Consider the following 24,413-nt stretch of genomic DNA (forward strand, 5'->3'; position numbering starts at 1 on the left):
TTTTTTATATAATTTCCTTAGTTTTAAAAGCTCCTTAATACTTAAAAGCATTAGCCATTATTCTCCAGTGCTGCTAATACATTTAATAATGTGTAAAATAAAAAAAAATTATTTCTGACTGCTGGTAAGAATTCAATAGATGGAGCAAAAAATACGTTTAAAATCATCCTGTAGTCTCAATTATTTCGTTTGTCAAATAAAACACCAGATTTCTCATTATTTATGATAAATATTTGATAAATATTTTCACTTTATTTCTGAAGGTCTTGATTCATATTGAGTTAAAAGGGAAGCGCAAACACATTTTGTGAGATAATAGAGAAGCAGGAGGTTGCAAACAAACATAAGTGAATACTTCTTATGTTGAACAAAATTTAAAATATAATACTTTCAGTTTTTTTCCCATGTCTCAAGAATCAGTGAGGATGAGCATGTTTTCTTCAGTTTAGGTTGTCAGAGCTTCAATAAGACTGTCTTTTTTTTCTCCCTGTATGGTGCTACATAATTAATAAAGAATAAAACAGCATTCTCTCACAATATTATTTATTATGATAGAAGACTATATTGGCTTACACCGACAAAAGTCATTCTGTGAGTCATATTAGGTAGAAAAAGATCCTTAAGGTAACAACTGTGCATATTTTTACAGTACTCACACACACTGAGGGTGAATGTGGTTCTCAGTAAAGGTCACTGTGCTGTGTTACTGACACCCTTAGGTGTGAAGTTCTCTCATCGTGGCATTTCATGTCAGACACACACATAGACACCATATATCAGCTCACAGTTGAGGATCAGAGTGACGTCTGATGCTTGATGGCTGTAAGAAAGTGTCTCCCACAAGAGAAAAGAGAGGGGAATCCTGTCAGACTGTGTATTATTAAATGAACTTTTATAGATTTTGATGTGAATCATAATGCCTCTTGATTCATACATATTGCTGGATTTTGTGTGAGACTGCCTCTCTCTCTCGCTCTTTCTCTCTGTTTTTTTCTTTGTTGAACAGGTGCCACTTTGACCAGCGACAATAGTGCTTTAAGTTTGTCTTTCAGTTGCACAGTGGGACATCTTCTGCTTCTGTTTGCCATTTGGAAGAAGGGAATGGGCAGAGGGAAGGAAAAAAGAGCGGAAGAGATTATTTGGCACATCACTCTTGTTGATTTAGCATTATACAAGAGAGAGTAAGGGCTTGTTGGTAAATATGTAAATGGTGCGTTGTGAAGACATCCTGCCTGGCACGATTCTTGAGCCATTGGAGACACAAAGACGTAATTCAGAAAATAACTGCAAGGAAGTAAAAAATAAGAAGAGAAGGCAACATTTACAGCTTAGTGTCACTTGACTTGCAGACAAAATGTTGATAACATAAGCTGGCAAAAGGATCGCCTAGATATTACTTGTATTTTTTTTTATTTAGCACATTGACAAAAATCGTTAATTCTCTCATTATGCACATGAAAAGAATCCTGCTAGATTTCTCGCTTTAAAAGAAGCTAGTTTATTAATTAGTCATTTAGCTGATGCTTTTTCCAAAGGCTTTTAGCAAATAACAGAAGTGAAAGTTTTACTTAGGCAAGTAAAATGTAATTGTAGTGAAAGTTCAAGATATTATTTGTAATATTAATCAGATTTCTGACTACCTTTCTGCTATGTGTAATAGAAATATAATCACTGAAAAGGAGAACTTGTTAGGAAAGAGTGCTTAAAGTGCAGTGATCTAACAAATCAAATTGTTTTTTGTTTTTGTTTTTTGTTTTTTTCATGGGACCATATTTAGAAAGAGCCCATCTTATACTGCTTCCTGTGACTAATGCATAAGACAAAATGAGTGAGATTATTGTGATTACTTTTACATATCAAAATAAGTTTTCTAGCAGATAAAATTAGTTTTATGTTAAAGCAAATTTCAACAGGTCTGAAAAATATCATAAATGTTGGTAAATTGTAAGAGTATAAAACCATGTGAATAATTTAGCCTTAGAATAAACTGTTAAAAAAAGCATTTTCCCAAAATGTTAGCAAATGTGTCAGTAGCTTCGCTCCAACCCCAGGAAATACTATAAATACAATAACATTACAAACACTTACAAAATCTTGCAAATATAATTTGAGAATTCACTACCTTAAAATATTCTGAATATTATCCCTTTTCACTGATAGTTTATGAATATGTGAATATCATTGGTCTACAGTTTTTTTTTTTTTTTTTTTTTTGGAAGTCATCTACTTCAGAGATAAAATGTGCTATTTATTATGTATTCGATGTGTTGAATTCAGATATGACAATTAAAACAACTGATTGGCTACTGTTTCCAAGATATTTAGGTTTTTACATTTCATGTATATTGTGTAGATACCTGAAACCTGTCCTGTTTATGTGACACTTTAAACATCAGCAAAAGGGTTATATAAATCAAATTTATTGTGAAACTAAAGGCAAAAAACTATTATGTACATAGTTTAGTCATATCCAGTGTCTATTCTGCGCTACTCGGCTTGTCTCTTGTATTCATTGAATGGAGCATCTCTTGTCACTGTCCCACAATAGTCTGCAAGCGTTGATGTCTCCATTTGAAGATATCTGCACTGTTCACAAGTACGAGGCATCTCTGCTCACTTTGGATGAACAGAAATGTGTTCCTTTGCAAAATCAAACATTGACAAATAAGAGAGCACGATACTGAATGACAGGGGTGCAAAACTCAGTTCCTGGAGGATCAGAGCCCTGCAGAGTTTAACTTCAACCAAGTCCTTCAGGCTTATTTGAAAACTATGCGAGTTGGAGCAGGGTTGGAACTAAACTCTGCAGGGCTGTGGTTTTCCAGGAACTGAGTTTTGCACCCCTGCTGTATGATTTTTAGAGCTGATATAGGACAATTTGTTCAGCAGAGTGATGTAAGCTTAGTTATGATTGACTTCTAGGAACAATATTGTGCAATTCATATCATGTATGACTCAATACCAGCTTCAGATTGCATCATTCATTGCAAGTATACTGTTCACACCCATATATTCATATCCAGTCAAAGATGTATTTATGTCATTTCTGGTTTAATTTGAGATCCTTTCTCTTTATATCTCACTTATCCTCTGCCATTCAAGTAAGGGTTGTATACTGACCCAATAGCATATCTTGCAAACTAGAGCCAATCGACAATTATAAGCATCATTTTTGTTCTCTGTAACCCAGAATTAGTAAAGTCTGACTGCATTTATTTCAGAAGCATTTTGGCCATAGACCAGTGTAATTTCAGGCAAAATATGACTCAGAAATATAGGATTATACATTTTAGTAAATGCTTTTCTCTTTTATGTGGATAGTTTTGTTTGCAGTGTAAACCATTCAGTCATTCTGGATTTGACAGCTTGTGGGGTAAGTTGTCACTGGACCACTTTTTTTTTTTAAAGGAGTCATAGCTTACCTCGCTATCCCCTATATGTTAGTAAAGTCTTATTCCAAGTTAATGTAATCTTCATCCAGGGCTGAACGGAGTTCATGTGCAGCTTACACAGCTTTTTACTTGTTCTTTTTGTTTTCAGTGGAGGTGAAGGACATATTCATTAAAGTCTGATACACTATTTTGGCCTATAGATTTAATTTTATTGTTAATACAGATTCTTGATTGAATATACTTTTTAGTACTGGAGATGCCTTTTGAAGCTGTCTCTCAAAAGCTCTGTTGTTTTGATTTAATCGGCAGGCAAATACTATAAAATTTGAATTCAAAAGAACAGGTCGGCAATTACTATGGGTTGTGACTTTAACGGATCTAGATTCACAGAGCAAAGACTGCTAGATAAGAGTGGCTGAACCTTCACCTTCAATTCAGCAACTTTAAATGTGAATTTTTAGAAAATGTTTTCATATAGTCAAAGGATATTTAATTTGCCTTCTGGGAATAATTCTCAACAGTGCTTCTGCTTTTTACTTTGGAATGTTTGATGAGGCCGGATTATTGAAAAAACCTCACATTACATCTCTCAGAATGTTTTTAATTTTCTGTTATATTCATAAAGAAGCAGATTAATTATTCACTAAGAAAAATAACTATATTTTAGACAGGTGCATTACAAAATTAACACCTTTTACAGGTCAGATTCAAAAATCAAAGTTTGTTAAAAATTAGTTGAAATACTTTGGTGTCTGACCCTTTTAATTGCTCTTTTAGACACATAATGTGGCAAAAAAGTTTCAACTTTTCCAGAAACACCAAATTGGAAAAACAGAACTAACATTCAGAATATAAAAATGTTAAATGTTTAGGCTTATCTATTTGTATATTTTCCATCCAGTCACTAAAAGCACCATATAAATATAAAAACATGCATTTTAAGTGGTTTAAGCTTAGAAACACGCTCTAAATGGACAGCACGACCCTACTGAAACATTTTAACAAGTGACAAAGACTTCAGACTTCTTGTTTCTTGTCAGGCTCCATTTAGAGTTCCCGTGCCTGGCCGGTTCGAGTGGCCCGCTATTGTCCCACAGAAGCCCGGAGGGAGGAAGCGCTTCTTTGGGTGGTCTGACAGACCCCCGCGGCCTACAATAGCGCGGTGCCCAATTATGATGAGGACGTTTTTCTACTTGAAGGTTGTTGATTTACGGCTCGCAGTTCAACCGCCTCCAATTACCAGTGAAGCAGCCATGAACATTCAAAGCACTTTCTGTACTATTTAAAGTATGAAGAGCGTTCAACCCAATTTGTTGTCAAGGTAAGAAATCAAGTTTTAGACATACATTTTGTTATATAGTTTTATTTGTCTGTTAAATAGCCTATATTAATTTCACCGCATATGTTGATATTCTGTGTAGGTTGTGACTTCAGTTGTAAAAAGGTTTCTTTGGTGAACGTTTTTATTTCAGCTGATCTGTCCTGACAGGCTTAAACAGTAGGCCGAGAGTCAAGTGCAAAATTATAACGAATCGTTTTGATGGCCATCTACCTCCAAACACACCATCAATGTAGTCGCTTCTCATTCCTCAGTCTTGTTCAATCTGTTTGATGATGATTAAAATTATTGTTCTAATAGGCCTAGTAAATAAATATTAGTCTACTATTAAAAATGATTACTATTGTTATTAGCTGCTTTTAATTAGCCTATAGCTAGCAAAAAAATATTACGCTGCTCATCGTTTTTTCTCTCGGTTTGTTGACAACTTTATTTATAATCGGTTTGAAAAAATAAAGGTTTTGAGCAGCTTTGTTTTAAAAGACACGCTTTAGAAAATGTGCAGAATATTTTGTAGGCTATCAGCAAAATGTCTAGGCTATACGTTTCAATTTATAACAATAATTTTCTATATTTAAACGTTTTACTGAAGCATTATGCCTATTTAATATACAAGCTAGCCTATAGGCTACTTATGAAGCAACAAGATTTCAGAGGTCTAAATATTTCTTTAAATGCGCAAGACGGATATAACAGTAGGCTATGCAAAGCTAAATCTTATTGTACGTCCCAATTTATAGAATCAACTTATAATAAATGTTCCCTGCAGTTTTAGGAAACTCTGATTTTATCCTTAATTTAGGCTACTCTGATATATTTTTCCCTATAGCTTGGGGCAGTGTGATGAATTTTACCCTGTGGTTTAGATTACGCTGATGTTTTTACCCTAAATTTTAGGGTTGTGACACTGTCAGGTGTTGTTGGCACTGAAGAAGCAGGTCGAAGGTTCAGATCTAATCTCTCGCTAATTAGGCCGTCTTGTAAAGCCATGAGCTCTAAAACAACATAAACATGATGGGAATGTAGACTCCTGCATAGGGGATTAAATCTCGAAATACCCAAATAACAGCAATGACGAAGTCTCCATTCACTAATCTTCCCATTTTTGACCCTTAAAGTGTTAAATCATCTTATCACCAACGCAGAGCCCAACATAGCCTAAAGAATTTTTAGCATTTAGAGGCCTTAGAAATATCTGTAGTAAATATTTGTTATTGATCCAAAACAGATGGAATTTTGATGTAATGGAAAAACATCTAACAGCCATGCTCTGTTAAAATGTCTTCACAGCCTTTATTAAAGGCCCATATAGCTTTGCTTCTACACTGAGTGGCCTTCACCTCAGAAACATTCCTTTCATTTCCTTGCATGCCGTCTCTGTTATGTAGGCTACTTCCCTGGTATGCATCTGCGTGGGTCACTGTTGAAAATGACAGCAAATCTAAAATGAAACCGTATTCTGGTGCGGACAGTCAAGGTTAGCAGCCGCAGCAAAGAGCGTGGACACTTAGCCTAAGTCAGAAAGGTTAGGAGAAACAGAAAGTCTGCCATTCTTCTCTTGTTTCTAAGAGTCTTTTTTTGAATGGACTTTTTTTTTCTTTAATAAAGCATGGTTCTGCTACAGGCCACTGACTTTCCTATGCAAAGACGTCAACCCTGTAAAGGGAGGAATCGTAAGATCTCTCCACGCTATTTATACTCTGTCCTTTCACCAGAGCCGAAGGGGACGCAAATCTTCAAGAGACTCGTTGAGAGAGCTGTTGTATTTTTATGCGATGGATGTGAATTGAAATCATATAGCCTACTCAAAATAATCCAGGATATTTGTTCCTTTTTATTTGTTCCTTGAAACTAAAAGCATAAATGACACTCTTCAAGTGTCTGTTTGCATGCGATTATATGTCTGGTGATTTCAGAACATTCAAACGCACTCATTGTGCTGATTTGTAGCGTCTGATCTTGAGAGGCTTTATTTTGAAAAAGCATAACACACACACATATGTGACTATATTGGGACTCTCCATAGGCAAAATGGTTTTTACAAACTGTAGGCTATATTTTATCCCACTACCCATCACAGAAAACTTTCGGTAGGCTAGCCTATTTTTTTAATTAAAAAAAAACACAAAGTTTAGTAGTTTTATTTTAAGCCATTTGGTTTACGGGGACATAGGAGCCATGTTTACTATGCCATTATAGACATTTTTGCCCTCATAAACCATATAAGAACACACACGTAAGGAATCGTCCTCATCTGTTCTGCAGTATTTGCCTTCACCTCCATGTACGGAGGGCAGGTGGGGGAGTTGAGTGAGAGCGGGAGTAAAGTGAAAGAGTCTGTGAGCCTTAACAAGCTCCAAATAGAAAAAGAACATCATTTTCATTAGGCTGCCAGACAAAGGCAGAGGCCCCCATGTTTTCGGGGAGGTCTGCTGTGTTTGTGCGTGTGTATGTGTGTGTTTCCTTGGGATATGCCTCTTAAGCGAGAGCGTGCGTATGATTGTGAGAGACTCTGTGTGTGTGTGAGTGTTTTTTAGGGACTGTCCTCTTTCCTGGCTGCTTTGTCTCTGTTGGTATTGTGCGCTGCTCAGAGAAAGGACTTCCTGGTCAATAGGGAGTAGAGTACCGTGAACTCCACAGCTCCCAAAACACTCCACACACACACATATACACACACACACACACAGACTCAGACCCTTCTCAGCAGGCCGGAGCACGGAGAGAGAAACGACAGGATGGTGTATTTGTGAGGACTTGTTGCTAGGTGACTGACAGACAAGTGCTCAAGTCAGGGCCCGGTTTTTAAAGCTAAAGTCTGTCTTTCTGAAATTTTTGACTGACTGAATAGATTCACAGGAAAACATAGGCTAGAACTAGAATAATGTTAGCATCATTGCCACTGAATACTGTATTGTTTGTTATTGGAATACTTGATTCTTATTGGATGCTCAGAGCCCTGTTTAGATATTTTTTGTTACGCATAAGTTTTGCTACGGTTGTGCCTGTCGTTTACACTACACCGCTTTTTTCGAACCTCAGAAATGGAGATTTTCTAAAACACCGCAGAACCCAGTTTTGTTTGAAAACGCTGGGGTTGTATTTCAGTATAAACGGACTAAAACGGAGATTTTCGCTCTGCGTATCCTTGACGTCCGTGTAAACAATAACATGGAGACTGAATTGCAATATTTGCTGGCTTTGTTGTAATTTTCAGCAGGCATTGTGCAGTTAAACTCAGCATTTTTTTTAATACTGCAGCTGCCTATACGCAAAAGGCAACTATTTACACTTATACGCGCATGCCCAGTGTGCATGAACGGTCATGTAGATGGAGATTGTTTCTAAAACACTGTGGGAACGCCAGTGTAGACGAGGATCGTTTTCATTTTAAAACACCGTTTTACCAGTGTAAACAGGGCCTCAGTTTTTTTGTGGAAACCATGATGATTTTTTCCCCAAATTCTTTGATTATGGTACACATTATGTTCTAACCATGAAATATTTTTTTCAAATAAGTTCTTATTACATGAAATAGCTTCAATCACGCAAATCAAAAAAGATTTTTTGGGGGTGCCATATGGCAACGCTGTACCACAATGGAAAATGGTCAAAGTAGTTTTTCTTTTCTATTTAAATGCACATTTCTTTTATAAATTGATATATTTATATTCTTGGAGCTTATGCAAACCAAAAATAATTAGATCCCTATCATTGAATCCCCATCATTCCCTATCATTTGGCTAACTCATCCTTACTCTCATCACATGGAAGAGCTAACTTACTTTCCGTAAAATATTGCTGTATTCATTTTCTGAAAAGAAGAAATAATTTTGTTATTTATACATAAATACAACTATACTACAATAAACACTTCAAATAAATAAATAACTGCAATCATATTGTTGATGCTACCATTCTATAAAAAATCCCAATGGGGAAATGCATTAATGCAATTCCACTGTGGTATATTTTCAGTAAAACTATGTTAGACAAAGTTGATTTGTGAATAAAACTTTCTAATTTACTTATCAAAGATGCAAAAAAAATCCCCCATGAGAAGAGATGTTTAGAAATGAGGTTAATAGAGCAATTTCTGCAGCACTTCTACAGGTGTCTTTCGTGTGAGGGTGACAGTGGGAAAGAGAGTTTTTGAGGGACGTTCAAATGTCATTTGACTTAAAAACAACACATCATTGGCTACCTTAAGGCCTGCCCTTTTAATTCCCATAGGGCAATATATTGCATTTTTCTGAATAACAAGGAAATGAGTATAATTGTTGCCATATCTGTACCATAGAGGGTTAATGGAAAGTTCAAAAGAAAATAATTTTTTTATTATTTATTTAAAACAGAATATTTTAAAACCATGTAAATGTCTTTACAGCCACCTTGTATACTGTGAACAAAAAGATTGCAATTTTTCTTTCTTTTTGATAGATTTGCATTCACTTTTTTTGGCTTTATTTCTTTTTTATTACAACTACCTTCATTGTCTCATCATTTCTTTCTTTCTTTCTTTTTCTTTTTGTGAGAGTCAGTTTAGGAGATAATAACTGACTCAGTAGAAAAATATAATTGACTCAGAGTCAATGGAAAGTCACTGCCACAACAGAAAAACAAACATGTTAAGTGATTGCTGAACTTTAAAAATAACCCTATAACAGATGGCTTTGTCTTTTTAGCTGATTGGCTAAAAGGATTAACCTTTGTATCTTTATGAGGATGAATTATCTTGGACAAACTCACTCCGCTAAAGACCACCCCTCTCTTTAAGTACAGGAGAGATACTGAGAGTGAGAACTAGTATATTGTTCTTTTGCTGCAGGGCTTAAGGCTTGATCTCAGGTTTATGAGTCACTCTCCGCAAGAGTATCACAGCACAACTCTCATAGGACAGACAGCAGACGATCAGAAGACCTAGTGCAGCCACACGCCACATTTACTCACTACTGTGTGTGTGTGTGTGTGTGTGTGCCTGCTGGGAGTCAAAGTGAGATGAGTCTCTGCTGTCACTAGCTGTCAGAATCACTGCATCACACACACACACATACATGTGGTAGTTTCTTTCATAGAGATATGGCCTGCTTCCCTTTGTCTCTTCTCCTTTAGCTCAGTAACACACACAACTTGGACACATACCTGTCACCAGTGAATGATCTGCCTTAAATCTGTAACGCTTTCCAACACACAAACATGCAGTTTCCTGATCTTTCTCATGAAAATCAAAAGTGTCAGTTTGGCATTTGACATACGCCCCAAGTAGAGGGATCAAGCCTAGCCGTAAACATCCTACCGACACACACACGGGCTGACCTTGTCATCCGCATACGTACGCACATCGCTGTTGTCTGTCTGTAAGCTGTGTAGCTGAGCTCATTCAGCAACAGAAAAGTCTGTTCATCCACTATCAGCAAAGGCGGAGATTATTTATTTCTCTGAAAAGCACAACAGCACCAGACATCCATATGTCTGACTTTTATTTTGCTCTGTATAATCAAATGCTGTATCTTAGAGATTACAGAGCAATGACTTGTCTGCAGGCTTCTGGATAGTCTGCCATCTTAGAACATATATCAGTTTTGGTCAATGTGTAAATGTTTTGCTTGTCAAAAGGGAAACAATATTCTACTATATTTTATTTAGCCGTTTTATTTTTATGTGCGCTTCAGCTTAGGGGAGGGTCTATCCAAAATATATGGAAGCACATTTCTCTAAAAAAAAAAATAATGAAAAAAGGTAATCGCAACTCTTCTAATATTATTTTTACTTATTATTATTACTATTATATGATTGTAGCTTTATTTCTCATTTTAAACTAAACTTAAACTTGTTTATTATTTAATATTAAAATTGTTTTAAAATATATTTTTTTACTTTGGAAATGGGCTTTTGGGGGAAAAATTATTGTAATTTTAACTGTAAAAGTTAAAAATGCACTGTAAAAATGCGACAGTAAAGTAACAGTAAGTTCCTGCTCTCTCTCTCTCTCTCTCTCTCTATATATATATATATATATCAAAAAATGACATGTAATTTTACAGTAAAATACTGTTAAATGTACATTTTTAAAGTACAAAGAACAGATCATCTTATAATTTACAGTGAAAAGCCATAAACTGACATTCCCAGAATTCCCTGTGAAACTTTACATTTGATGGTTTTTATATTAGTTTCTTCTTAGTTTTTTGTTATCAGTTATGTACATTAGGGGTTTGTAATACATCTTATGTTGTTAAATTAATGTTTTTTGCATTATTTTAGTGTCATTTTTGGTTTGTTACCATGATGGTTCAGCAGAAAATGGCTGTTGGATTTACCTGTATAAAAATTCTTTAAATATAAATTTTTCCAGGTTTTTTTACTGAATTATTCTGACAACAACAACTGCCAGTTTGTTTTTTTTTTCCTGTAAAAAGGACAGATTTTTCTTAACAGTGTGTATTAAACCCCGTTTACAGGTTTACAGTAAAACAGAATCTTTATGCAGGGCTCTTCATCAAAAAGGTCTACAAAGATGACATTAAAATGACATATTCCCTCTTCTGTCATCACATCAGGTATTGACACTCAGTTGTAAATGATGCTGTGACAGGCTGTCTCTTTTTCTTTTTTTCAGATTTTATAACCATTTTTGGTGTGATTGTAAACAATGTTGGGAGATAATTAGCTTGTCTAAAATAATTCACTTCATCAAATCATTAACTTCATTCCATTATGATTCAAAAGAAAAAAGCAAAACATACGAGGACCACATACGTCACCATAAGTCGTACAAGCGTTGTGACTGAGCTGTGGTTTTCAGATCAGGGGTAAGTGGTGTGTCTGGTTGCTAGGTAACAGTTAATGTAGACCAAAAATGGCTGTCTCATTTGTGTCTGTGATGGACTAGATATTGCATTGTAGGGTTTAAAAGCCAAGGGTTGTTGTTTTGTTGGTGTTTAATTTCTGTTATGCAAATCAAAATGCTAATAGGGGGATTCCAGTATTAGTTAGTAGTAACATTAGCAATTGGTGTGTGCTGTTTGTGACACTTTGTTTGCACTTGGACTGAATACATTTGTACACATGAAGGTGTATGTGTTTAAGAAAAAAAAAAAATAAGAGCAGCATCAGAGGAACAGATTTGCTTTTGCTAGTCGCCTTACTGTATTATTTTGCAGTTGTGTAGACGCAATGTAGGCTATCTTAAATGTAAAAAAAAGTGATATGACAAACTGAATTCTAAAGAAATAAACTGGATGTCTGATGGATCCTGTTGTGTTTGGAAATGGATGTCGCTTATCCCATGTCCTGCTGCTGGATAACAGAGAGAGAGGGAGCAGGATAAGCCAGAAGGGTCATAGGATAAGAGGTCTTCTCTGTTACCACAAATCCCAGATTACATCCAAACGGGACAATGCCATGGCTGGACACCGATCTGTCATAAAGACACGCCCACATGCTCACAGAGGTCTGTAACTCATCTGGTTTGTCTATGTACTAAAGCAAGCAAAGACTTTATTTAATTGAATCCCTCATTCATTTGCTATTATCTGGGCCAGTAGAGTATTAGCAATCCACTTCAGCTCCGCCAGACATGATATCTTAATTAGAACGTAAATCCCTGGCCTAGGAGTCATCCAGCGTTCGGCCTCAACCAGCTGAGAGGACAACAGAGCGGATGGCATTTTTCAAATGTGTGTGCGTGAACTCTGTCTAAAAGAAACCGCTGTATTGACAGAAAGAACATGGTTTCAGAAGCCCTCTCGTATGCTGAATAACATACAGTATAGGCCTACTGTTCAAAAGTTTGAGGTTGGAAAGATTTTTTAATGTTTTTGAAAGAAGTCTCTTATGGGTTGCATTTATTTGAATATGGTGAAATATTACAACTTAAAATAACTGCATTCAATTTGAATATATTTTAAAATGTCATTTATTCCTGTGATGCAAAGCTGAATTTTCAACATCATTACTCCAGGCTTCAGTGTCACATGATCCTTCAGAAATCATTTTTATATGATACACTGGTATTCCATCAACAACTTCACTTTTGGGTTGTGTGAAAAAATAACATAGACAGATATTGTTTATATGTTGTTTATGTTATATGTTGTATATTTTATGTTGTAGCTTATATTCTTGTTTTTAAATATTCCTGTATCTAAATAATAGAACATGGTGCTATAGCAACACCAAGTTCATGGGTTTGATCCTCAGGGAACACACATACTGATACAAATATCTTAAATGTAATGTACCTTGAAAGTCGCATTGGATAAAAGCATCTGCTAAATGCAGAAATGTCACAGAATTTTTCTAACATGCTTTATTTATGTGGAGGTTAAGAATTTAAAGAATTTATGGGTTATGAATCCTGATTTTGTGTGTGTGTTGTATCAGAGAACAAGCAGATAACAGAACTCTTTGTATGAGTGTCACTCCTTATCTTTACTCTCTCTCTCTCTCTTTCTCTCTCAGTCGTTCAGGGATAGCGGTGTCAGGCATTATATGTGTGGAATCCTTATTATTCAGCTCGTGCGCGCTGCATCCCGGGCTCGCGCTTTGGCATGACGCTGAGTGTCAGTCATTTCGCCACTGAAGTTACGGAGCACAAGCAAAGAGTAAGAGCGGAACGAATGAGTCTCCTCATTTTATTTGGGTGATAACTACCATGCATAAATGTCCCATTTTGTTTTTAAGCAGGGACAGCAGTTGTTTAAAAACAATTTGACTGAATGTGAAATTACAGTTAGGCTATTTTAAGAGTAATGGGTTATTTGACAACAAATAAAAATCTTTCGACTTTTCTCCCTCACCCTCCCTTACAAAGTCCGTGTTTTTAAAGTCATTATTTATTGACCAGAGTCGTCAAATGATATCAAAAGCCAAAAAATATTCCCTGTGTTGAGTTTACAGTATGCCTTACTGTATGAAATATTTACAGAACTCTGAATATTTCAGCTCTGCTTCTGACCCATTGGTATTGTTTTTTCCCCAAAGCCTGTCACCATATACGTATAGGGAATCGTAAATCCTTTGTTTTTGGTTATTTTACTGGTCGGCGTTAAAACTGTAATGAGATGGATTAAATGGACGCTTTAATCGTCTTATTGTGTCTACCTGTCAATCTTACGGCCAACTGTCAAGTCATTATTGTTTGGTTTAAACCTGCTCGGGCCTATAGATAATTGATTAACACTGTTGCCAAACACAAGAAGATCCTCCGCCTAGGTTTATTAGGCTGGATATCTTTGTGTGCATGGTCTGTTTTTGACAATCTGTCATTCTGATGCGACTGTTTTCACTCGCTTTGTAATGAAGGGGTGGCATGCGGTAGGTTTACTGTAAAAAAAAAAAAAAAAAAAAAATTATTCAACTAAAATTTAAATTGCCAGTGGACTTCTTCGACCACTTTGAATGTTATTACTGATGAAGAAAATCGAGTTATATATAGTGACATGTTAAATGCTAAGGTTGTTATATAATATATTTTTTACAGTGTCCATTGGATTTTAAGTTCCCTGTATACAATGTGAGGTCAGTCTCAACACGTTAAACGCATCCATTTTTACATTAATAGTTGAGATGTATTAAAATCCTGTGGACATTCTGATTATCTCGCGCGAGGCGCATCATACATCTCCTTATAGAGCAGAGGGCAAAAGAAGAACAATTTCATGCCTAACCATACCTGGATATAAAACATGCAAAAAGCACTTTCGGTTGAAGTTATGTGTATCAATCTGTGTAATAATATATCCCCCCTTCCGTCAGACTGAACTTTACCTCTGAAACGAGGCATGCCTTAATAAGACCGGACACTTCCAACCATCAATCATCTTAAGCGAGCAAAAAAAAAAGAAGTACGTGGTAAAATCATACGACAGTATGTACGTATCATATACGTATCATTTGTAATGTTGGTTAGGGGTTGTGAGTTAGTCCAAGATATGTTATGGTGCCAGTTCTGATAGGTAGCCTATTTCATGCATGACATTTCTTTCTACATCCTGACAGTTTTTTTTTTTTCCTGACGAGACACAACTCTTAACTCTTTTTTATTTTATTTATTTATGTCTTCTGTGCATTTTTAAATTGAGATGTCTTGTTTTTGGGATAGACTATATTTCGTGCCTCATGACATTTTATTTTATTCAGAAAGAATTGTCTTGATTAGTAAGTCTATAGTGATAAAGTGATTCAAAGCACTTTATTTCTGAGGTTCTAAATCTTGGAAAGCTTTAAGTTTTAAGCTATTCATATGCATGCATGAACGTTTTCGCTGTGAAAATATTTAGTAAAAAGTTTAACTTTGAACAGGCAATCATTTTTATTGTTTATACTGCATATGCTTTTCATAGAAAGTCTTTCGAATGTCTTTCAACCCATAGTGTGTGCTGTATTTTAACAGACACTCCTTCCCATCGTTTTATCGACGACTCAGAGGGGGTTGCTTCCAGATTTCCACCAAACGACAACATTACATTCGGCGTCTCTGAGCACAAACGTAAAGGTCAAAATGACGCTTTGACGTTTTCACTGAAAGGCGCTGTTGCGCGCTGGGTGGTGCTGAAATCTAGTGCAGCTTCACGTGTGATTGGCAAACCTGACAGTGATTGACGTGTGTCTATGGCAACCAGGCAGCCAATCTAACAACTCCAATAGAATAGCGGCAGCAGGGGCTAAATGTTCTTTTATTTTGCTCCTCAGAAAACACCTTGCTTCCAGTTTTTTATGTTCACACTCAATCAAAGAAGAGATTTTGCCGTCCAGGCTGCTTGAGCCTGCCGCACGGCATCGCTCCCCGGCTCGTTTTGTGACACGGCTGTTAACTTTTGCCGTTTTCTGACAGACAGGCTGAACAAAAAAACGAGCGAGACAGACGAGGAGCAACACCAGAAAGGAGGGCCAAAGAAGAGAGAGATTACAGTCTCCATGTTCCAGCTGCCCATCTTGAATTTCAGCCCCCAGCAGGTCGCGGGGGTCTGCGAGACGCTCGAGGAAAGCGGCGACGTGGAGAGGCTCGGCCGCTTCCTCTGGTCACTCCCGGTAGCGCCGTCCGCCTGCGAAGTCCTCGGGAAGAACGAGTCTGTCCTGCGCGCGCGAGCGGTCGTGGCCTTTCACGCGGGCAACTTCCGCGAGCTCTACCACATACTGGAGAACCACAAATTCACCAAGGACTCACACGCGAAGCTGCAGGCGCTCTGGCTCGAGGCGCATTACCAGGAGGCAGAGAAACTCCGTGGGCGTCCGTTAGGACCCGTGGACAAGTATCGCGTCCGAAAGAAGTTTCCACTGCCTCGGACGATATGGGACGGTGAACAAAAAACACACTGCTTTAAGGAGAGGACGCGGCATCTGTTGAGAGAGTGGTACCTGCAGGACCCTTACCCGAACCCGAGCAAAAAAAGAGAGCTGGCGCAGGCGACCGGACTCACACCCACACAAGTGGGCAACTGGTTTAAAAACCGGAGGCAGAGAGACCGAGCGGCAGCGGCCAAGAACAGGTACAGGGATCTCCACTGAACTGCATAAAGACGCTAATCAATTGCTTATTATGGTTTTAATATTATTTATTATTTTACTGCCATTATTATCTTTATTCCTAAAAAAATAAACATTAGATTTCGTTGGAGATTCTTGCGTAATTTCACTTAAAATTAATGTCCGAATCGACTAGTTGTTGGCAAAGCTGCTTTTGTTCACGTTACCAAAATGTGCTAATTATTTTACATTACATATCTGCTGATGCATAACATTTCATGCCGGAATGGTTTATAACAATAGGAATTCTACATAATAGATATAAGGAAGCTTAAAAACAAAACAGATGCTAATGTGTATTCTCACTTCCTCGCTTTATCAAATCGTTAAATTAACAGTATGCTTTAAATTCTGTAATTCAAGGTTTGTTTTTATATGCTGCAACATATAGTTCTATAATTCTTTTTGCACTACCCAAGAAAATATGTTGTATCTGGTGTTAAAGCTGTATTAATGCTATAAGAAAAGTTTACTTTGTCAGCAGTCAATATTTTATATCAGTTTATGTAAATGCACTTACAACCTCTAACATTTTCGATTGCTTTAAGAACATATCTTCGTCAAATTATTAAACCCTATGCATCAGAGATCTGAAGATATTTTCACCCCCACTGTAAGCTACGAATGTCTATGTATCCTCATTGACATTTTGTCTCGTTTCACCCCTGTAGGCTACAGCAGCAGGTTCTGTCCGGTGGCTCGGTCCGATCGCTGGGGGACGATGACACCACAGTAGACCGCCTGGGTCCAGCTTCAAGCCCAGAAGTCAGTCTCTCGAGCAAGGCCGCCACCTCCGCCATCTCCATCACCTCCAGCGACAGTGAATGTGACATCTAGCGTGACAGGCTTCAAAAGAGCAAACAGAAGAACTGTAAGAGACAATCTAACAACTACAAAAATTTAGTGCCTGCAACCGGCCCAAAGAGAGGCTAAAATGAAGGATGGAAAAATAGCATCACAATTTCATTTTCCATTCGTTGATGTGATCAACAAAATGCGCAGTGCTTCTCAAGAAGACAGGTAAAGGGAGTTTTTGAAAGACAAAAAAAAAAAAAAAAAAAATCTTCATAGGCTATCTGAGGGCCGAACCTATTACTGTATGTGCGTACTTTATCATGAAAAGACTGAATAATGTTTTAATGTTCACTTGTTTTTTTTAATATATAAAACGATGTTTATTTGCTTATTTAAAATATCATCGGCCCCTAGGCCTTTTATTTGTGTGCTTTTTTTTATTATCATTTTTGTTGTGCGTAATGCTGAGCGTCGTGAATTTGAAAAAAAAAGATAATCATGATTGAAAAAATAAAATCACTGTTCAACTAAATAACGATCGCAAAATCACAACGGTATTTTCTTTACGACACTTATTCCAATGTGTCCAGTGACAAAAACTGAGCCAAGTAATATGTGTTATTTCATGTTTGTTTTTAAATTGTTGTCCATGTGTCAATCCGAAAGTAAACATATGCAGTTCAAAATGTGAATGTCACATGCTGCAGAACAGATTTAGAACAGACGGGGATCAAATATGTTGCATGTTTTAATGCCTCTCTGCGAGCTCAATCTCTCTCACACTCGAGCAGTAATTGGCTAAAACGCTTCGCGTGGTGTAATGCGCTCTGACAGCACAGGGTCAGCGAAAGGCCGAGACGCTCTCCCGGATGTCAACACAACCTAAGCTGTGATCTGCTGTTTAAACAGAACCTACTAGTGGCCCAAGCAAGCTTCATACAAATAATTTATTATCAAAGGAGTTTGGCACTGCTGCCAATTGCTGAAAGTACACTTTGTTTATTTTTTAAAATTTAATTTACGTGGCTATAATAACTTACTATATTTTTCTTTAAATCTAGTAGGTTTATTCGCCTTGTGGCATTGTTTAGATTTACATTCATCGACTGTTAGGCTATAATCACAACAAAATACTTAATTGTTTACTTAATAGGCTACTTAATTAACTTTAAAAAACAAACAAACAAACAAAAAAACCCCCATCGTTTTCGTAATTATTTTCAAAAAGAATGGTTTATCTTTGTCAAGTGCCAGAAGCTATAAAAAAAAGAAAAAGGAAACCTATTCGTTTTTTATAGCCTTCCAAATTTTTCATATTTAGATGAAAAATAAATGGTTGTAAATATTTTATGATATTTTAAAAGCACGGCCACGCTGTTCTTAGTGCTCAAATCTGTTTAAGGTGTTTATGTCGTAAATGAGGGAAGGAGCAGGCGCAAAAACACAGCGCCTCTGTTTCCCAACTGCCTGAAGAGTTCACGGCGCGCACCTGGGTTTAACCCGCGCCATTCATTAACGCTCCCAATAAAAAGCACAAGCTGTATTTTTCAATCTTCTTTCAGTCTGAACAACGGCGGGGCCAAACCAAGTGTTCCTTCCGAGAAAAAGGAGAAAATAGGAGCCAAAGCAAGGGAGGGGAAAGGAGCACGGCTTTATTTAAACACTGGATACAGAATGGTGGAAAATTTCCGTTTCTTTTGAGCTCTGGGGAGTGCAGGGTGGGACGATGAAAAAGTCTTTTTAGCAGTCAATAAGGTTGTCAAATTGGTCAACGGTAATCAGCACTAATGACGAGCTGGAGAGGGCCGAGCTAACAAAGAACCACCCCGCCTTCCCCTCCCCAAAGCCTCAGCATGAAAACTCTCCGCCGGGGGTTGCCAGAGGTACAGAAATCCAAACTTTTTTCATTTGTGTGAGTGAGTGTGTGACGTTCTGGGACGTTTAATTGAGGAGTTCACTGTCTAGAAGTCTAATAATCATAATAATATACCCAATAAACCTCATTTTATCACTTTCGATGGAACACTAAAAAAACAGCAATGTCAGTTATTTACGCTTCTATAGCATAGTTGTCATTCTGCAAGTGGAAAGAAAATGGCCAAATAAGCCTAAAAAATATAACGCTTATGTAGGCCTATATGTAAATAAACCCAAGGTCCCATTTGAAAAGGACGTGTACATATTCATACATGTAGCCTAAGGCTGCCTGTTAAGTGTTGGTGACTATTTAAAATGTACAAGTCTTGTATATTCCTCTCAGTGAAGACGATTTTTCTATAATTCCCAATTGTTTGTGTGAACTACACTTTTTTTGTTTCTGTAGTCACTGCAAAATACAACTTGAAAGTTGCCTGTTAACGCCTGTTGTGCTTCAATCAAATAGCAAATGTCTAATTCATTTTTCAAAAAACGACTGCAAACAAGCCTCTTCTTGAAGCACTTAACTGGCTAAGTATCCTATGTGCTTTTTTCTTTCTTTAAAAAAAAAAAAAGTGCTATGAACTGTTATACTTTATGGCAATACTTACATTGTTTTCTCCCTTGGATTAATCGTTTCTTACTTGTGTTATTCTCATTTGTAAGTAACACTGGATAAAAGCATCTGCTAAATTAACACATATAAAGCAAACACAATTTTTTACCGTTAACATCGGAAATGTACAGGGTTCATATTTGTGCATTTGTCTTTGGTCACAAATACATGCTTATTTTGTAGAATTTGTTTTTGGCTGCGACCTCTGGTGGTCAAATGTGGCGTGACATGACTCCCACCTCGGTGCCTTTTTTAGCCTGACGGATCCACTGCCTGCATCATTATACTGAAACAAATGCCACAAAACAACCATGAATGACGGCACTGTATAACTGTGAAAAAAAATATTATAAATGTTTATGTGTTTAGTATCCAAATCGACTTACAAAGGAGTTAATTATAAGGAGGCACGAGAAGTGCCTCAATACGTTTCCAAATTTCTTACGAATTATGATCTAAAACGGATATAGAACTAGTTGTTTCATGAGCAAGTGTGTTATTGTGGGTATAGTGTTCACCGAAGAGTTAAGAAATTACGCTGCTCCTGTTTATTTAAAAGATTGTTCGCCCATTTGAGGTGCTACACAGACATACTACAGATAAACTCATGGTCCAAATGTACATGGACATCTACAGACTCTGGATGTCACTGAAATCCTCACACACAAAAAAAGTTTTGCTTTGTAAATAACAGAATCGCACTCAGTGAAATATGCGCCATTCAGCACCGTGGACAGCTACACGACAGGAGTCCACACTTTTCTATATAGCCTTGCCTTGTATATATTGGTTGTTGCATTTATTTATACACTTTAAATCACATTAAAACTGATTTATTTTGTCAAATCTAGACTAACATAAGTAAACGTAAAGGAAAAGTTCACCAAAAATTTCAGTTCTGCCATCATTTACTGTCGTTCCAAACACACGTTCTTTGTTCTGCGAAACACAGAAGAAGATATTTTGAAGAATGCTTCAACTGTTTTTGCCCATTCAATGAAAGTCAGTGGGGTCCAAATCAACAACGGACTACTTGGGTGAACTATCCCTTTAAGGCTATGATAAACCTCCATCAACATGCACTGATACAAATATCCAATCTATTTCGGTTTATTTTTGAGTGTTTTTTTCGGCCACTTTAAATATAATTAGCCTTCTAAAACTCTGAAAATAATAGAAATAGAAATGACAAATTTATTGTTAAAAGGTAGGCTAGATGGGTCGAAAAACAGATGTTGTTATAAAATAATGATGATGATATTGATGAATAAATCGTCATAATGGATTACCAAAGATTCATAAAGCGCAAAAAGTTTTTCACTATTAAGTTTTTTTCACCTCACACAAAGTTCCTGAACATTTCAGACTTATACATATATTAATCTGAGGTTCTTGATGTCTGTGCAGCAGCTGTGTTGTGTCTGATGAGATGTCTTTTTCTAGTCTGATCTTTACAGACAAATCAATAATGAGAGAGTGTTGTCGTCTATCTTGGCAAGATACACAACTGCTTTTCGACCGCTGCCCCGTAACAACTTTAAACAAGCACCGGAAACTTTAAGTCTCCTTAAAGAAAACGAATGTGAATTGAAATCCAGGGGCAATGGAGAAGTATTCAATGATTAGAGATAAGTAGCTACATATTGTTTTGACAGAAGGTTTTCGTCACTTGCAGTTAGAAAAATGAAGCCGACAATTAATGTCACATAAAAGCTGTCAGAAGAAAACTAGCATGAGGGTTATTGAAAAGCGATAGTCTGTCAGTAATTGTGCTCGAGCTGAAGCTTTAGTCTCGGATCTTGACAGCTTCTCAATACACGAGCTACTTGACTGTGAGCATTGTACGGTCCACGTGACCGTAGCCAACATGATCATCTGTAGCCTCTCGTTGCTTTTCACTAAAATTTTTTACTACAGCGACAACCTAGTGAAATAGGCACAATTCTGGCAACTCAAAAGCTTCGTAACTTACCTGAAAACCGTCGTAGCCACATCTAGTGTTCGGAATAACCGCGAGGAGACAGACTCCTGCAGGACAACCACCAAATTACAACAGAACTTTATAATACCAGTATGCGTTGAGTTTATACAATACAATGTTTTATAATGCAATACCTCTTATCAGTCGCTAGGGGGAGACAAATACCAAATACCTGCTCTCCTTGACATAAAATAATTATCGAAGTTGTTTATTTGCAGCCAACAGTTCATTCTACAGAATTTCTAAGCTTTACCATTAGCCTACAGAACTGATACACACGTTATTTATAGATAATGTGTGTACAACATCCTATAATTGTTTGTATATCTAAAGCTGTTTTTCTTTGCCGTTTCTAATTTGCCTTGTTTTCCTATTAGCATGAATAGCCATATTTCTTCGGTAGTCTTTCTTAATTTTATGATTTTAAAGCTATAGATCAACTTATATTCATTGTTTAACAAAATAATTCGGTGTTTTTTTCCCATTTGCTGTGATTTAGAATAACAAAAGTCCATCAGCCTTCCTGATTTGAACTTTAGGTGATTCTTAACATTACCACCAGAGGGCAGAAGCGACATTGTGGTAAGTAACCCTGCAGCTACAGTAATTATGATTCTTACCAGCTCCTGCTAAGCCTAATGAGATAATGAGTCAAGACAACAGAGTCGATGTGTTAGCAAAACAAAGTGTACAGACATTTAAAATGTGTGCGATAGACAAATAAGGGAAATGTGTGTTTTGCTCATAAATTCTCTCCTGATTTATCAGGAAAATAGGCTTATGTCTGTTCTGGAAGCCTCTTCATTGAAATATTGTATTCAAAGCTGATGATGCTTAATTTAATGCACTATTAGATAATGAATATGTAAGTTATATAGCTAGCTAAATAATTAGTCACAGAAGTGTTGACAGCATAGTTGTGAGTTGACTGAAAACACAGAAAGTAAAAGATGAGAAAAGAGAGAGAAGCCCTATTGTAATCCATGCTAGGGAATGGTTTTGTGAGGTCTGTCCAATTCTCCCGCTGATATCAGGACTTTACCGGAATTCCATAATCAATGTGGATCTAGATCACGGTGATCCAGAGAGACAAAATTGCCACTGGAATGTCAGCCAGCAGAAGCACGCCAGAGAAACCTGGATTAAACTACAAGATGAGGGTGTGTATGTGTGCGTGTGTGTCTAAGGTTTTGGACTATATCACACTGATCTCATTGTAATAATTATAACCCCAAAAGGAGAATGCTCCAAGTCCCAATGAAAAACAGGAAGCTATCATATTTCTGTTTTCATTTCCTGAGTTTTTTTTTTTTCTTTAATGGAGGCATCTAGAGTTTTATCCTGTTCTCTCCCTCTCTGGGGAGTGAAACTTTGGCTTAATGCTTCCAAGCCTGAACGAGATGCCAAAATTAATCATATTTTTTTCGTCTGACAGGCATTGTTTCAAAGATGCACCTTTTTATTGCCAAGATGTTTAATTTGAGAGACACATCTGTGCAAATTTAAATGTCTATACACACAGCCTACAGTTCCTTTTGCTGGATATATAAGCATTATCTTATCTCTGAGTTGTGTGTGTGTGTGTGTCCTGATAAAGTACTGCAAGTGAGAAATGGCTGCTTCAGTTTCAGTGACCTTCAGAAAAGTGGATTTCAAAACTGATGTATCACCCATATCCCTTTCCCACAAACACATGTTAGTCTTTGTCGGGGGTCTGGCTGGTTGAAGTGTTGTCAGCTCTATGCATCACTGGTAACAAAATCCCCCTCTTCTGGTTCTCTTGAGACTCACTTTAAAAGCTCCTTCAGTGCCGCCCCCCTCCCCCAAAACCCATTTATGGGTCAGTTTCTTTGAGAGTTCTGGATGAGTGAATACCTGTGCAGGTGAAGCTACCTGATAAACAAATAGTGTGTGAGAGTGACTGGCACATACAGGTTTGCCACCAGAAGTTTTCCACAGCATTTTGTTTGTGTCAGCGAATACAACACTTTTGACATTATAATCTGATCAATACTCCATCTAGTCCAATATTCATTTCTTTCTTTCATGGTTTGCAGTTGGAGTAATTATTTAAATATAACATCAATGGACAGAAAAATCAGTAGTTATATCCAGAATAGTGAAATACTTAGAAAAAATATGTTTTTAAATAAAAAATTGGCACTTTTTTCTTTTATTCTGACCTTTAATTAAAAAGTATTGACCTCAAGCAATCATTTGAGACGTGTGTAGTGTGAGAATGCTTTTTACCTTCTGCTCTCCCTTCAATGTGAAGACTGAACAGCAAGATGTTTAATAATGACACTGCGGTTGGGGGTTTGATTAGCACTCTTAATAGTAAAGGATTTTTAATGGCAGCTATAGTGCATGAAGAACCTTTAACATTCATGGAAGCTTTCCATTGCACAAAAATGTCTTAGATTATTAAAATGTTCTTCACACTAAGAAAAAAATGTTTCTTTTAAGAACTGTTCACTGAAAGGTTCTTTGCGGAGCCAAAAAAGGTTCTCGTATGGCATCACTGCATGCGAAAACCCCCTTTTGGAACCTTTATTGTTTTTAAGAGTGTGTTTTTAATCTTTTACTCTGCTACCAAAATGTGGTCTACCAATTGGTTGAGAAAACAGAGAATTGGCTACATCAACACAAAAATGAAATCCAATTTTTTGCTATTTGGATTTCTCAGTTTCTTTGTTTTGTAGAAACTACCAATAAGAGGAAAGCAGATGTAAGGAATGTTTATATGTGCAAAATATAATTAGACTGTTGATTAAAACCACAGCTGACATTCAGGCCCAGCATTGGCCTTATTGTTGGAAGAATTCTATGGGTTCCTGAATTTAGGTC

At 36.9% G+C, this 24,413-nt stretch overlaps 1 protein-coding gene across 3 annotated transcripts; it reads left to right on the top strand.

Moving 5' to 3' along the window:
- Positions 1–4,396: 4,396 nt before the first annotated feature.
- Positions 4,397–19,410, top strand: six6a (SIX homeobox 6a). 3 transcript variants are annotated; one of them, XM_051918095.1, is made up of 3 exons: positions 4,397–4,713; positions 15,566–16,220; positions 16,929–19,410. In XM_051918095.1, the coding sequence occupies exons 2-3, from the start codon at positions 15,649–15,651 to the stop codon at positions 17,092–17,094; spliced, it is 738 nt and encodes a 245-aa protein (XP_051774055.1). In that variant the 5' UTR covers positions 4,397–4,713; positions 15,566–15,648; the 3' UTR covers positions 17,095–19,410. The 3 variants fall into 3 exon arrangements, with proteins under 3 accessions (XP_051774055.1, XP_051774052.1, XP_051774053.1); XM_051918092.1 differs by having other exon boundaries at positions 4,398–4,713; positions 15,125–16,220; XM_051918093.1 differs by lacking the exon at positions 4,397–4,713 and adding an exon at positions 9,290–13,334 and having other exon boundaries at positions 15,125–16,220.
- The last annotated feature ends 5,003 nt before the right edge of the window (positions 19,411–24,413 follow it).

The sequence above is a fragment of the Ctenopharyngodon idella genome, chromosome 13, assembly GCF_019924925.1.
Source record: "Ctenopharyngodon idella isolate HZGC_01 chromosome 13, HZGC01, whole genome shotgun sequence".
Taxonomy (NCBI): domain Eukaryota; kingdom Metazoa; phylum Chordata; class Actinopteri; order Cypriniformes; family Xenocyprididae; genus Ctenopharyngodon; species Ctenopharyngodon idella.

Excerpts from the sequence above, each read along its gene's own strand:
- six6a (XM_051918095.1), top strand. The coding sequence starts at position 15,649 with ATGTTCCAGCTGCCCATCTTGAATTTCAGCCCCCAGCAGGTCGCGGGG. Across the intron at positions 16,221-16,928 it reads GCGGCAGCGGCCAAGAACAG|GCTACAGCAGCAGGTTCTGT; the intron begins GTACAGGGATCT and ends TCACCCCTGTAG.